The sequence below is a fragment of the Oncorhynchus mykiss genome, chromosome 24 (assembly GCF_013265735.2).
Source record: "Oncorhynchus mykiss isolate Arlee chromosome 24, USDA_OmykA_1.1, whole genome shotgun sequence".
In the NCBI taxonomy this organism is placed as follows: domain Eukaryota; kingdom Metazoa; phylum Chordata; class Actinopteri; order Salmoniformes; family Salmonidae; genus Oncorhynchus; species Oncorhynchus mykiss.
The window spans coordinates 26522688-26538864 of NC_048588.1; the positions used below are offsets into that span (position 1 = coordinate 26522688).

The window sequence follows — 16177 nt, forward strand, 5'->3', positions numbered from 1 at the left end:
AGCGTCACGAGCTCAAGGCATTCTGGCAGACCTCTGACTCATTCCCCTCTCATTCGCCCCCACTTCACAGTAGAAGCATCAAGCAAGGTTCTAAAGACTGTTGACATCTAGTGGAAGCCTTAGGAAGTGCAACATGACTCATCCCACTGTATCTTCAATAGGGAATGAGTTGAAAACGACCAACCTCAGATTTCCCACTTCCTGGTCAGATTTTTTTTCGCAGGTTTTTGCCTGTCATATGAGTTCTGTTATACTAACAGACATCATTCAAACAGTTTTAGAAACTGAGTGTTTTCTATCAAAATATACTAATAATATGCATATATTAGCAACTGGCACTGAGTAGCAGGTAGTTTACTCTGGGCACCTCTTGGCACCTTATTCATCCAAGCTACTCAATACTGCCCCCAGCCATAAGAAGTTAATATTTTCCTTCTCTCCCCCCTCCTCTCTGTGTTGTATCTGTACTGTATATGAATATACCTCATTTTATGGCTTTTGTTTGCGATTCCACATGAATTACTCTTCCATCCATGCATTTGTTCATTCAAATATTACCTACAATGTAATCATGTTTGGGAATGAACACTTTAGCGCTCTTGCAAAGCTAAAGAAATATAAATGCTTGCTTACTTTATTTTATCCTGGTAGTTGGAGAAGAATTCTTCATATTTCCTTGTTGTGACAGGCAAACTGAGGTGCGTTGGAGAGCGCAATGTTTAAACTGTTCATGCCAACCTGTTGGTGTGAAATTATATATTCCATGGTGAAATGCATTATCCCAATTTTCCCCTGTCACAACAGCTGTGACAGGGATATGTTGGGCTATACTTGCTGCTGTGCATGCTAATTGCTAACAGGCATTACTGAGGCCTGCCCAAGGGGAGGTCAGTGGGCTGAATTATTTATTTAAATCCAGTTGATATTGCTCTTCGTCCTGTTGACTATTTTGTAAATAATGTAGTAGCCTACTTTTCATGCTTATTTATTCCCCATTTTTGCTCATAAAAGCCCTGACCTTGTGCAGAAAAATGTAGCATCATTGTCTGCCTCCTTCCACACTACTAGGCCTACATCCATCCTGACAACAGCCTACCTCACAGGCTGTGTTTGTGTGTGTGTCTGTAAATGTAAACACACCTCTCCCAATGTGCTTACAGAATGAGTCGAGGAACATTGAGCTGTTGTCAGTTGCCTGTGCTGTTGGGGTGAGCTGTGTTTTCGCTGCCCCTATAGGAGGTGAGTGGCACCAACATAACACTCACTGACTGATACACTGGCTGGTTCGGAGAAGGTTTACTTCTTCCCCCCTGTTAGCAGTTGATGTTACTCTTCAATAACACAGACCCCAAAGCAAATCAGGGGGAGAAAAACTGGGCCAATGGCCAAATAACAAGTATCCTATTTCAGGCTCAATGCCTAGACAAATTCCTCCCACTTCTCTGACCCATTGATCAATATTTCCCTATTAGAGGAAAAACACTATTTCCATGGTCCTCTCTTGACTTTTAGTCCTCTTGACCTTTAGTCCTCTTGACCTTTAGTCCTCTTCTTTGTGTATTTATCTTGGAAATAGTCTTACACCCGTCACTCCCCTGATTGGGGCATAGTTACTAATGATCTTCCTGTGTGTTTCTAAGTAATGTGTGTGTGTGTGTGTGTGTGTGTGTGTGTGTGTGTGTTTGTGTGTGCCTATGCGTGTGTGTGATAGGTTTGCTGTTCAGTATTGAGGCAATGTCTACTTTCTTCACTGTGAGGAACTACTGGAGAGGGTTCTTCGCTGCCACCGTCACTGCCTTCATGTACAGAGTTCTGGCCGTGTGGAACAGAGACGAGGGTAAGACATGTTTACATGTGTACCCAGCAGACTGGGAGCATTCCCAGACCATTAACTTATGTTATAGTTCGGGTTTTATCGAACTTTAGGATGAGAACATCCTAAAAACATTCTAATAATGTTTTTGATAACCAAATATTGTTTTTTAAGGTGTTTTAAATGTATTATACTTGGAATTTTCTCATAACGTTCACTAAAATGTTGTGTACAACATCTGTAACAACCACAGCAGAACATTCCCCAAACATTCTCATTAGGATTCCAGGTAATGTAATAACACAATGTACAAGTACTTTTAAAACATACTGACACAGGAAAATGTGAGAGCAATAGAAATGGCTCTGAGAATATATTACGTGAACGTTCTGCTAATGTTGATGAAGATGTTATCAAAAACATGCAAAACAACAAGCAGGGAATATTCCCACTCTGCTTTCATGACGTTACAGTGTGACATTATGACATAATTATTCCAATAATGTTCCCTAAACATTCTTCAGCAATCATCTGCATTCAATTAAATTAGTTCTGAGAAAACATCACTGGAATATTTCACTAATATTAATGGATATCCGAGACACCTATCCAGGCATAGGATCTTAATGGGACCAGTTTCTCACAGCAGGAAAATAATCTTGCAGCAACAGGAAATGTGAATTAATAAGTGGATTATGATTAATGGACATTTTTGTATGGGTTGATACATTTTTCATTAGGGAAAATCAAGTCTGACGTTTTAAAGAGGAAACTTTAGAATAATTTTTCAACCTACAATATTCTTTCCAAAATATTCAGTTAATGTTGAGGGAGACATTACTACTAACACCTATAACAACAAACAACAAACATTCCTGGAATATTCAGTTAATGTTGAGGGAGACATTACTACTAACACCGATAACAGCAAACTTCTTGCAAGACTCTTATAAAATGATTCTGTAAGTTTATGACATGATGATCCAGAATTGTTCTAAAAACAAACTTCAACGATAATGGAAGTATTTCTCAAAGCGTTGCTACAATGTTCTGCAGTGCATTGGTAAAGTATTCAGACCCCTTGACTTTTTACACATTTTGTTACGTTACAGCCTTTAAAAAAATCATCATAAATCTACTGTACACACAAATACCCCACAATAACAAAAACAAAACCCCGTTTTTAGACATTTTTGCAAATGTATTACAAATAAAAAACTGAAATATTACATTTACATAAGTATTCAGACCCTTTACTCAGTAGTTTGGCAGTGATTACAGCTGGAGTCTTCTTGGGTATGACGCTACAAGCTTGGCACACCTGTATTTGGGGGGTCGCTGCACAGCTATTTTCGATCCGTTTCAAGTCTGGGCTCTGGCTTGGCCACTCAAGGAAATTCAGAGACTTGTCCCAAAGCCAGTCCTGCAATGTCCTGGATGTGTGCTTAGGGTTTTTGTCCTGTTGGAAGGTGAACCTTCACCCCAGTCTGAGGTCCTGAGTGCACTGGAGCAGGTTTTCATCAATGATGCCTCTGTACTTTGCTCTGTTCATCTTTCCCTCAACCTGACTAGTCTCCCAGTTCCTGCCGCTGAAAAACATCCCCACAGCATGATGCTGCCACCACCATTCTTCACTGTCGGGATGGTGCCAGGTTTCCTCCAGACGTGACGCTTGGCATTCAGGCCAAAGAGTTCAATCTTGGTTTCATTAGACCAGAGAATCTTGTTTCTCATGGTCTGAGAGTCTTTAGGTGACTTTTGGCAAACTCCAAGTTGGCTGTCATGTGCCTTTTACTAAGGAGTGGCTTCCGTCTGGCCACTCTACCATATAGGCCTGATTGATTGAGTGCTGCAGAGATGGTTGTCCTTCTGGAAGGTTCTCCCATCTCCACAGAGGAACTCTGGAGATCTGTCATAGTGACCATCGGGTTCTTGGTCACCTCCCTAACCAAGGCACATTATATTGATGTATAATGTTAAATTATTATATGAAGTTGCAAAACTTTTAAAGAAATGGCATTTCAATCTTCGTAAATCATTCTATTTCATTAGGATATTATCCAAAGAATGTTAATCAATTCACATTTTATTTGTCACATGCGCCGAATAAAACATGTGTAGTCTTTACCGTGAAATGCTTACTTAAGATCCCTTTCCCAACAATGCAGAGTTAAAAAGTAAGAACATTTGCAGATAAGAATGTTAAATATTAACACAATAAATAACAATAACTTGGCTATAAACAAGGAGTACCGGTACCGAGTGAATGTGCAAGGATACGAGGTAGTTGACGTAATATGTACATGTAGGAAGGGGTAAAAGTGACTAGGCAATCAGGATAGATAACAAACAAGGCAACAATAAACATGTCTTCCCCCATGAATGATGCCGTGCCCCCCATGGGCCAATAAGTGTAAATTATGGAGCTCTATGGCAAGACGCATTATTCACCATAAGTTTTGTCCAAAATCAGGCCAGTAGTTTCTGAGATATCTCGTGTGACTAATTTACAGTGGATTACTATAGCGCCCCCCCCCCCCCCCCCCTCTTGGGCTAATTAGTGTAATATTGTAAATGCAGGATCTCTATGGCAAGATGCATCATTCACCCAAGTTTCGTCAGTATCGGGTCAGTGGTGTCTGAGATATAGGGTGGTTTAGCTAGACTCATATCCCTGAGCATGCGTGCCAAATGTCATCATTCTGAGTCAAATAGATCAAGAGATGTGCCCGTTATAGCACCACCATGAATGTTCTTGCATAAGTTGAGTCTTGACAATATTTGCAACATGTGTACCAAATTTAATTATAATACGAATATCCTTGACTGATGTTTATGCACAGGGCCGGCCGGCCCTCCCATTAGGCAGGATTATGGTGGCAGCTTGACGAAGATGGCATTTTCCGAGCTAAACTGACCAAGCAGCACCTCCAACAACACATAACACCTCACATATTTCTTCCAAAAACAATGACAATTGTTCGGCGCATGTGACAATAATAGGCTGAGGATAACTCTTGATAAAGTTGTGTAGCTGATATTCAGAGCTTAAATAGTCAAATTGATTAGTCACAGGAATCAGGACTAATAAAGCCAATGCAACTGCCTGTTTTCTAAACGTTAGTCCTACCACAGATTCATACAATTCTATTGCGGCCGACACTGTAGGCTACACCCCAGTAAACACAGACCGATGTCTTTTTTCTGGTCCTTTCCGGACAGTCCGTCTTTTTTTGGTGTTTTACAAACGGTAGGTCTACCAGATGGATGGGCATTCATAAAATTCCATTGCGGGACCACACTGTAAGCTGCACCCCAGTAAGCACGGACTGACACCAATGTCTTTTGGGTTTCTTCTTTTGGTCCAGTCCAGACCAGCCTTGATTTCTGACATCGATTTTTGGTCCAGTGAAGGCCAAATCTGAACCAATTATAACCGTTTATGTTTGGGACAGATTTTGTCAGGTCTGGACCAGCCTTGATTGGTTCAATAAATGGCCTAATTTCAACTTTAATTCCGAACTGAAAATAAGTGTTTTCTACATCCGGAAAGAACGCTTTTTCACCTTTACTTCAAAACTGAAAATAAACCAGATTTCAACGACCAGAAAATACGTTTTTTTTTATGACCAGAAAATACGTTTTTTTCAATGTCTGGAAATACGTATTTTCACCTTTCACAGATTCTAAAATGAACCAAACTTCAGCTTCTGGAAAATACATATTTTAGATGGTAATAGGACCTTTCTAGTTTTGTAGGGTATAGGAGGAAGGCATCAATTTTCTTCTCTCACCTAGTGCAGCAGAACGGCCAAAACTGGACCTGTATGTGTATTTATGTGACTGCCCCCGCTCCCAACCACAGCATGAAAAATGCTGAATGGCCCACAACGGACCCGTAGTGATGCAGCCAGTCAAGATGCTCTCAATGGTGCAGCTGTATAACCTTTTGAGGATCTGAGGGGCCAAGCCAAATCTTTTCAACCTTTAGTCCTTGGTGATGTGGAAACTGGGGAACTTGAAGCCCTCGACCCGCTCCACTGCAGCCCCGTCAATGTGGATGGGGGCGTGCTCGCCCCATCTGTTTCCTGTAGTCCACAATCAGTTGCTTTGTCTTGCTGACGTTGAGGGAGAGGTTTTAGTAGTAGTACAGTAGTAGTAGTAGTATGTGTCTTAGAACATATACACATCTATGTACATCTCACCGCAATCTGCCAGGCAGTCATTTTACATGATTTCTGAAATGAAGATTGTAGGGAAAATAAATATAAAAACATCCCAATAGTACGGTATACACTCAGTGGCCAGTGTATTAGGTACACGAAAATGGTTCGCTCCTACAGACGTGGCCGTGGCATGTAGGCAGACAGCCATCGATGCATTCAGTTACTGTTCGATTGAGCATTAAAATAGGCAAAATGAGTAACCTAAGCGACTTTCAGGGTGGTAAAGCCTCCTGGGCTTGTCAAGCCTGACAACGTATAGGGTTTATAGAGAATGGTGCGACAAACAAAAAACATACAGTCAGCAGCAGTCCTGACGGCGAAAACAGATCGTTAATGAGGTCGAAGGAGAATGGCAAGAATTGTGCAAGCTAACAGGCAGGCTACATACACACTGTCAAATAACAGCGCATTACAACAGTGGTGTGCAGAACGTCATCTCGGAATGCAATACCCACACCGGGCTCCACTCCTATCAGCTAAAAACAAGAAGGAGCGCCTCCAGTGGGCACGCCACCCCCAAGACAGGACAATTGAGGAGTGGAAAACATTACCTGGTCCAACGAATCCCGGTTCCTGTTGCATCATGCTGATGTCAGAGTCAGGATTTGACGTAAGTAGCATGAGTCCATGGCCCCATCCTGTCTGCTGTCAACAGTACAGGCTGGTGGTGGTGTACTGGTGTGGGGAATGTTTTCCTGGCACACTTTAGGTCCCTTGATACCAACTTCTTGCGACTAGCAAACCCGTATCCGGGAGCGTAATCATAGCCTCAAGTGCATTAGCATAACGCAACTTTTCCTATTCATGAAAATCGCAAATGAAATGAAATAAATATATTCAAACACAAGCTTAGCCTTTTGTTAACAACACTGTCATCTCAGATTTTCAAAATATGAGTTACAGCCAACGCTAGACAAGCATTTGTGGAAGTTTAGCATGGCATAATGCTATGCTAGGCTCTGCTGGCAGCAGGCAACATTTTCACGAAAATAAGAAAAGCAACCAAATTAAATAATTTACCTTTGAAGAACTTCAGATGCTTTCACTCAGGAGACTCCAAGTTAGATAGCAAATGTACCTTTTTTCCTAAAACTATATTTTTGTAGGCGAAAAAAGTCCCTTTTGTTCATCAGTTTTGGCTGAGAAATCGACCGAAAAATACTTCAACTATAACGGCAAACTTTTTTCAAAATTTGCTCCATAATATCGACAGAAACACAGCAAACGTTGTTTAGGATCCATCCTCAAGGTGTTTTAAACATATATATTCGATAATATATCCATCAAGGCAATTGTTTTCTCATAAGAAGTGATTGGAAAAATGGCTACCTCAGTATTTTACGAGATTTTGTCCGGGAGACACCATGTGACCACTCGCCAAATATGGTACCTTACAGCCATTCTCCAATGGAAATGCCTAAAAAGACGTCACAATGCTGTAGACAGCTTGGGGAATGCGTGGAAAACATAAGCTCATTCGTAGCTCATTCACAGCCATATAAGGAGTCATTGGCATGAGGCGGTTTCAAAAAATGCGGCACTTCCTGATTGGATTTTTATCTGGGTTTCGCCTGTAACATCAGTTCTGTGGCACTCACAGACAATATCTTTGCAGTTTTGGAAATGTCAGAGTGTTTTCTTTCCAAAGCTGTCAATTATATGCATAGTCAAGCATCTTTTCGTGACAAAGTATCTTGTTTAAAACGTGAACGTTTTTCATCCAAAAATGTAAATAGCGCCCCCTATATCCAACTGCAACGTTTCCATGTCCTGAAGAATTCAGTTTGTTCTGGGGGCAAGGAGGTTCCGACCCGGTACTAGATGGGTGTACCTAATAAACTAGCCACTGAGTGTATAAAGAAGATTGGTAGAGTAAGAAATAATAGAGTATATTTTTTTTCTAGATTTAGTTATCTTCTCTTTTGCAAAGTCAAAGACCACTACCTGGAAGTCACAGTAAAGGTGTTAACAGTTTCATATTGGTGTCAGTCCCATCCCAGTGGTGCAGTGGATTTTTTCAAGGGTTAATACTCAAAATCTCTCAGGTCTGATCTCAGCTTGAGACGATCAACAAGATACAGAAAAAAATATGTTTCTACAATAAATGTTTAATAAATTGTCATGTGATTCCAAATTTCTACATGGTTTGTTGTTCAACTAACTTTCTCAACAGTAAGATAACACTAACACATGAAAGAAACCTTTAAAAAATGTTACTTATCATTCTGGGAACATAGAAAGAACATTGAGGGAATGTTTTGTGCACCCTGATGCAAACATTGTAAGTATGCCATCACATCTGGACATATTTTGTGTTTATCTCTCGTCATATCCCCACAATGTTCCCACAACCTAAATAAATGTTTAAGGGACTTTTAAAGAACATACAAAATCTGTTATCGGAACATTCTTGCTACATCAGGCAAATGTTTTTTCAACCTAATAGAAACATTGTAATCATCAGCACAACTGGACAGTTTTTGTGTTTTGGGAACATATCTTGTCATGTCCTTGCAATGTTACCACAACCTAAAGAAATGTGTAAGGAACTTTTAAAGAAAAAAATGTGCTTCCTCTAACATCAGGTGAATATTTTTTGCACCTTAAAATAAATATGATATAATCATCTTCACAACAGGACAGTCTTTTTGTTTTGCTTTGGGAACATATGTGCCCGACCGCCTTGATTCGGTCTTATGTAGCAACATTTGAAATTGTGCTTTTCACATTGCATAAAAGCAGAGACGCAAAGATGCAGAATGGTATATCAAGCACTGCATTTGAGGAACAATGGGAAAGTTATTCTGCTTTGGAAGTTGATAGACTTTAGAGATAATGGCCTTTGAATGTTTTGGTAAGTACTGGAGAGCTCTTCTTTGTCTACACCCATTCAGCATCGTTCACACCCTCTTAATCTTTAGCTCCACCAATCTCTTTAAGGGTTGATCCAAGCTTTCTGTCCTAACAACAGCAGTCAAGCATCCAAGTTAACTGGGTAACAGTTGTTGTAGTGAAATTCTATTAAAATGGGCACTTGCACAGTGGAGTCTTTTGTTAAGAGATGTAGCTAGCTAGCTAAACATTGAACCATAGTCACAACTCATGATGTTACTACCATGCATGCATCGGCAGGTAGCTAACCAACCAGGTTAGCTAGCTAACATTAGGCTATAACAAGCAAAACAAATGGCTCTGAGATATGACTAATAAGGTCATACAGGTAACGTTAGCTAGCTAGCTAACAGTACACTTTAACTTGAAATGCAAATACTTTATGTCAAAATTAGAAATGTGTAATTTCTGAAAATGTAGCTAGCTAGACTTTCTTACCCGTCTGAAATCAGAGTAGATAGCCAGAGCGAATTTACTGGCTATGTCTATCAACAGTTGTCGCAGTGACATTCTATTGCAATGGATACTTGCATAGTGGAGTCTTTTGTTAAGACATGTAACGTTAACACACCCCATTCCGTACAAATGTGCGCAACCGCAACATTCAAACGAGGCTACAAAGAAAACGAATGATATTGTAGTGACTGTATTGACGTCAAAATCAGGGGTGTGAACTAGGTTTCTATTTAAGCGTTGATCGACATGGTAATGACTCTATAGTATTTGAGAAAAGTTGAAAAAACTGACCCTCCGTTACATCTTGACGTGTCATGTCGTAACGTACAGCACGCATAAAGCAACTATTTCTGTCTTACAATCTCTCTCCACCAGGTGTAGCAATTCTATCATCCTTTAAAAACAAGAAATGGACAGTGACGGGGGTAAGGGGGGATACCTAGTCATTTTTTTCATCATCATTGCATGCGATCATCATTCTCAAAGCCGCTGTTTACTTCTAAGATCACTTTAGCACCGCCCTAAAAACCCGATTCAAATTCGACACAAACCTTCAAATAGGTATGTAATGACACATTATATAAACTCTTTATAGTGTTTTATTTACATTTTAGAGGCGATAAGGTGATAAGTTGGACATATCGAGTGAAAAAAAGCCATTTTCTCACACGACATCTCTCCTTCTCACTATCACGCATTAGTTTTGCTTCCCCACCCGCAATTTTTAAAAAGACCCGACGGGGCTCATTGCCTGCTTTAATTATGCAGAAACGGGCAGCGTTTAAGTCATGTAATTGATTTTGTTGGAAAGGGGAGAAATTGTGCTTTACAATGGTATTGACATTACAGTTGATCTGGAAGTATTACATTTTTGGGGCGCTAAAATAAGGGCAATTGTACAGACCAAGGTGGTGTACGAGTTTACGTTAGCTAGCTAGCTAGCCAAACAATGAACCATAATCCCAACTCATGATGTTACTACCCTGCATGAATCTGCAGGTAGCTAACCAACCAGGATCAATGTTAGCTAGCTAACATTAGGCTATAACTAGCCAAGCGAATGCCTCTGAGATACGAATAATAAGATCATACGCTTAACGTTAGCTAGCTAGCTAACAGTACACTTTAACTTGAAATTAAAATTACTTTGTCAAAATTAGAACATGTAATATCTGAAAATGTAGCTAGCTAGAATATCTTACCCGTATGCATCATGGTTGGATGCTTCTTCCTGTCACAGGTGCCATTGTTGCCTACAGTTTGAAGATGTAATCCGGAGACAGGTTTTTTCTCCATCTCCTTAGCTATCATACGCTAATTCCACTGATTTCAAAACTCGGTCCTCCAGAAAGTGGAGAGCAACACTTATGCAGCTCTACTAAGCAATATATATTTTTTTAAAAGCTGTGTTAGACAAGATTACCTACACATACTGACCAGCTCAAATAGACAAAATGTGTGCTATATGGCAGACCAATCCGAACTCATCTCTCGGCATGTCCAGCCCACTCATTATCTCAGCAATCATGGCTAGCGGGAATGTTGCTTGCTTTTTCTGTGGCTAAACCAACAAGGCTCTGTGGCTAAAACACATTTTGATATAAAAAAAAAGATTACGTTAAAATGGCTCTCGTGTGAAGTAGTGACTAGTTTCCTGAAACGGGTCACATATCTTTTGTGATGTCCCCACAATGTTCCTACCAGACTGTTACCACAACCTAATGAAACATTCTGGAAACCTTTAAAGAACAGACTATATGTGTTCTGGTAACATCCTTGCATTGTCAGGCTAATGTTTTATACGAACACTGTATAATCATCAGCACAACTGGACAGTCTGTGTTATGAGAACATTTGCCACAACATAACAAATGTTCTGGTAACTTTCATAGAACCAATTTTGGTTAGCTGTGTATACTGTATATTGCCTTAATAAAACATTGAGGTAAGGTCTATACTGTATATAGCCCAGTGTTTCCCAAACTCAGACCTCGGGACCCCAAGGGGTGCACATTTAGTTTTTTGACCTAGCACTCCACAGCTGATTCAAATAATCTTAGCTTGATGATTAGTTGATTATTTCAATCAGCTGTGTAGTGCTGGGGCAAAAACCAAAACGTGCACCCAGGGGGGCCCCAGGACTGAGTTTGGGGAACACTGATATAGCCCTTTAAAAACATTTTGATAACAATTAATCACTCTATTTCTCTCTCTCTATCCCTCTCTCCTACACAGTGACCATCACAGCTCTGTTGCCAACCAATTTCCGTCAGGACTTCCCCTTTGACCTCCAGGAGCTCCCAGCCTTCGCTGTCCTTGGGTGAGTCTAAGTTGTCCTCAATTAGCCAGTCTGCTCTTTGTTGCCTCTGTTAGCCAGTGAGCTCTTTGTTGCCTCTGTTAGCCAGTGTGCTCTTTGTTGCCTCTGTTAGCCAGTGAGCTCTTTGTTGCCTCTGTTAGCCAGTGAGCTCTTCGTTGCCTCTGAATTTATGAGCATTCATATACAGTAATTGGCTGTAACTGAGGGGGAACTTTGAGCTGGGTGATATGAACAAAATCCATATTGTGATAAATGTAACTATTTGCTTTAACAGTAAATACAACGACAAACAACAAAGTTAACGTTTTTGGGGCAGGGCTGTTTTTTCCAGTGTCAAGTAGGACAACTGAGATGGTAGCCTATGGTTAAAAAAGTCAGCTCTTTCATCTAACATATCCAGGGAATGCATGATTGATATTTTGATGTGTAACCTGATTTCTTTTTGGCTATATGACCATGTAGGTTAATTGATTCATCTATCAGTAAATATGGGTTAATGTCCTAAAACAACTTTCCAGTTTGATGTAGGCCATTTCTATTCCCTGAAAATGGCGTGCTCTGCTCTGCGAGCGCATCAACCATGCTACGGCCTACACTGATCAATGGTCATACAGGGAATTCGGAAAGTATTCAGACCCCTTTCCAAATCATGTCCAATCAAATTGTAGAAACATCTCAAGGATGATGAATGGAAACAGGATGCACCTGAGCTCAATTTCAAGTCTCCTAGCAAAGGGTCTGAATACTTCTGAAAATAAAGTATGTTTTTATTTTTATACATTTGCAAAAATGTCTAAAAACCTGTTTTTGCCTTATCATTATGGGCTAAAAGGTATATTGATGAGGATCATTTTTTATTTGATCAATTTTAAAATGTGGAAAAAGTCAAGGGGTCTTAATACTTTCCGAATGCACTGTATACTTGTACATCTCTCTCTCCTCACATAATGGGGTGAGGGAGTGAGAGCCTCCCACAGCAGCCGACAGCGAAACGGGATAGGCAGATCAACACAACGTATAGGCTATTACTATTGACCAAATAATGATTTTAGAACAATCTACAGGAACGTTGTGTAGCAAAGTCACTGAACATGCAGGTGTCAGTAATTTTTAGTTCATCGTCCCAGCTCTAGGCTCTGCTACCACTTGGTTCTGGTGGCTGGAGAAACTCTGCTTCTCTGTCCTACTGTAACTTCCACAAAGTGGACACATACTTGGATACTTACTTAAAACACAAGCTTATATAAACAGGTCTCTCTCTCTCTTTCTACACCTGTCTTTTTCTCCTTTTAATCTCACCCTCCTCCCTCCCTTCCCCCTCTTCTCTCGCCACAGTATTGCCAGTGGTCTTGGCGGGGCGTTGTTTGTCTGCCTGAACAGACAGATAGTCCAGTTAATCAGGAACCAGAAGACCATCAAAAAGTTTCTCATGAAGAAGTAAGTCATCAACATCAGACAGTGGCCCCTACTGGGTCTTAGAGAGAGTACCTGTATCCCGGTGTGTGTCTCTCTCCTCTCTCCTCTCTCTCTCCCCTCCCTCTCAACCTCCCTCTCTCTACTCTACCTCTCACCCTCGCTATTTGCTCTTCTCTCTCTTTCTCTCTCTCCTCCCTCTCACCCTGCCTCCTTCTCTCTCCTCTCCCCCTCACCCTCCCTTTTTTCTCTCTCTCTCTCCCTCCCTCCCTCCCTCCCTCCCTCCCTCCCTCCCTCTCTCCTCTTCTCTCCTCTCAGGCGTCTACTGTACCCAGCCCTGGTCACTCTGCTTGTGTCTACGATAACGTTTCCCCCTGGCTTCGGACAGTTCATGGCAGCCAAGGTTAGTTTAGTTCCACCCTTCCAAACCATGGCCAGTGGGTTTTTGTGGATAACACAGGTGAAATCAGAGGAGAGTTGATAGTTAGAAACACAGATAAGTACTGTTGTGTGTGTGTGTGTGCGTGTGTGCGTGCGTGTGTGTGTGTGTATGCGGCTTCATTGCAAGTGTTTGATGAGAGCAGTGTCATTTGGCTTCAATTATATGAGGAGAGAGAGAGCGAGAGAGGATGGAGGTGTGTTTGTGTCTGTCTACACGTGTGTGCGCTTGTAGAGATGGTTTAGGGGTGACTAATGCATATGCCTCTCTGATTAAATTCCTCTCATCTGTGAAATTAAAACAATTAACAGCAGAAAATGCAGCGGATCCTCCGGCCTAACACACACACACACACAATCACACATTTACATAGAGGCACAGTCTCTCCCTACATCTAATTTTTTTCTTCCTATGTCTTCCTGCCCCCACCCCCCCTTCCCTCTCTCTCTGTAATGTGAGGGGGAGTGAAACTCTTGGTGTAGTTCTGCTGTTGATTCTAGGGATGTGACAAATAGATTTAGATTCTTAACGTTTAAACTGCAATTTTTCTTTTTGCTTAAACAATAAAAAATCATAAAGATTAGAAGAAATGAAATGTTTTTAAATTACAATTCCATGTACAGATAAATAGTTAAGCAGTTAGATTAAACAACTCCTTTGTAAGATATATATTTTTTAAATGAAACATGTATGGAAATAGGTGAATTAACACTCCTCATTTAGCAGGCTCAAGCAAGCTAAAACCCACATGGTAGCAAAAACTAACTAGCAGAAATTGTTAAATGTTAGAAATGATTTAAACACTTTGCTGGAGGCTACTATTTAATAGTTAACAAAAAATCATGTATGTCTTATAAAATATACTCACCCCACCCAGTATTGTAATCAAAACCAGAAAGCATGTAGTTCTTGGCTCAGATAGTATAGTAGTGTGGGCTCAATATCATCTCATTAGTGTGCAAGATCTTGAGAATCAGCTGTACATGTGATGGAAGAATGCACTGTGCATGCAGAGGGTTGCAATTCCATTGAATTGGGGAAAGTTTAACCAAAATATGACACAAGACCTAGAATTGCCTTGTGTATCCCACAATAAATTCACTGTCACAAGCTAATGTGTTTGATGAATTTAAGCAAAATAACCCAAATTCCCATGGAAAAATTCCAGACATTTACCAGAAAGTTTATGACCCTTTGCAACCCTATCCCCTAGCACCTACTCCATGGCACTTCATGTAGATTGGGATAGCACTAATGTAAAGCTTCTCCTTGCCCTCCGAAAGGAATCATTCTTGCTGTGTTGCTTATACCTATCCAATCATATCTTTCATATCTGCTTCAATGCTTTGGGTAGGAGCTTGGGACCAATATGGGATATATAAAAAATTACATAAATGCCTGCTGACTTTAGGCCTCCATCTGTCTGATATGATGTCACTTCCTGTTTCCCCCATGCAGCTGACCCAGATGGAGTCCCTGGAGACGTTGCTAGATAACCAGACGTGGTCTAAGCAGGGCATACCCGAGGAGTTTGACAGCAACAGCCACTCCCAGGCCTGGAAACACCCCCAGGTCAACGTCTTCGTCACCCTCACCCTCTTTGTCGTCATGAAGGTAGGCACACAGGAGCCTAACCTTTCTCCTGTTAGTGATCTTAAAGGAAAGGAGTTAAAGAAACAATTTGACCATCCAAAACTGCTTAAAAGTCCTGTCCTGTCCTCTTGTCCCATCCCTCTCTCCTCTGTCCTAAAATCAGACACCTTTACCTTCACTCCTCTGATGGTGCTGTCCCATCCCAACCCCTCTGTTCTTCCAATGTCACTTCCAAGGTTGACACAGCCAATTGTGTGTGTGTGTGTGTGTGTGTGTGTGTGTGTGTGTGTGTGTGTGTGTGTGTGTGTGTCCAGCCCCCTACTGTATATGTAGCAGTATTTCTGGCATATATTTCGACGTTGTCACTGACTTTGTGTTTGTGCCCATTGTCCTCAATAGAGGTACTATTTTAGTAATCCCCTGTGTGTGTGTGTGTGTGTGTGTGTGTGTGTGTGTGTGTGTGTGTGTGTGTGTGTGTGTGTGTGTGTGAAAGCAGCGTAGGGTGTAGAGTTACTGACATAGATCCATTAGATCACATTGGCAGCTGGCCTTAATTACTGCTAACTAGACAGTAATTTCTATGCAATCAAATCAAATTTTATTGGTCACATACACGTGTTTATCCAGTGTTATTGCGAGTGTAGCGAAACGCTTGTGCTTCTAGTTCCGACAGTGCAGCAATATTTAGCAAGTAATATCGAACAATTTCGCAACAAATACCTAATACACACAAATCTAAGTAAAGGAATGGAATAAGAATATATAAATATATGGATGAGCAATTTCAGAGCAGCGTAGGCTAAGATACAGTAGATAGTATAGAATACAGTATATACATATGAGTTGAGTTATGAAAAATATATCCATTTTATTATAGTGGCATTATTAAAGTGACTAGTGTTCCATTTATTAAAGTGGCCAATGATTTCAAGTCATGCTAGTGATGGCTATTTAACAGTGATGGCCTTGAGATAGAAGCTGTTTTTCAGTCTCTCGGTCCCAGCTTTGATGCACCTGTACTTACCTCA

General features: G+C 40.8%; 1 protein-coding gene across 1 annotated transcript in view; it reads left to right on the top strand.

Annotated features, from left to right (window-relative positions):
- LOC118944061 (chloride channel protein 2-like) overlaps positions 1-16177 on the top strand; it is a 64030-nt gene that overhangs the window by 24236 nt on the left and 23617 nt on the right. The window contains exons 7-12 of the mRNA XM_036961697.1: positions 1161-1239; positions 1712-1837; positions 11623-11707; positions 13040-13141; positions 13436-13520; positions 15015-15170. Coding sequence (XP_036817592.1) covers positions 1161-1239; positions 1712-1837; positions 11623-11707; positions 13040-13141; positions 13436-13520; positions 15015-15170 — 633 coding nt within the window. The remainder of the gene's footprint in view (positions 1-1160; positions 1240-1711; positions 1838-11622; positions 11708-13039; positions 13142-13435; positions 13521-15014; positions 15171-16177) is intronic.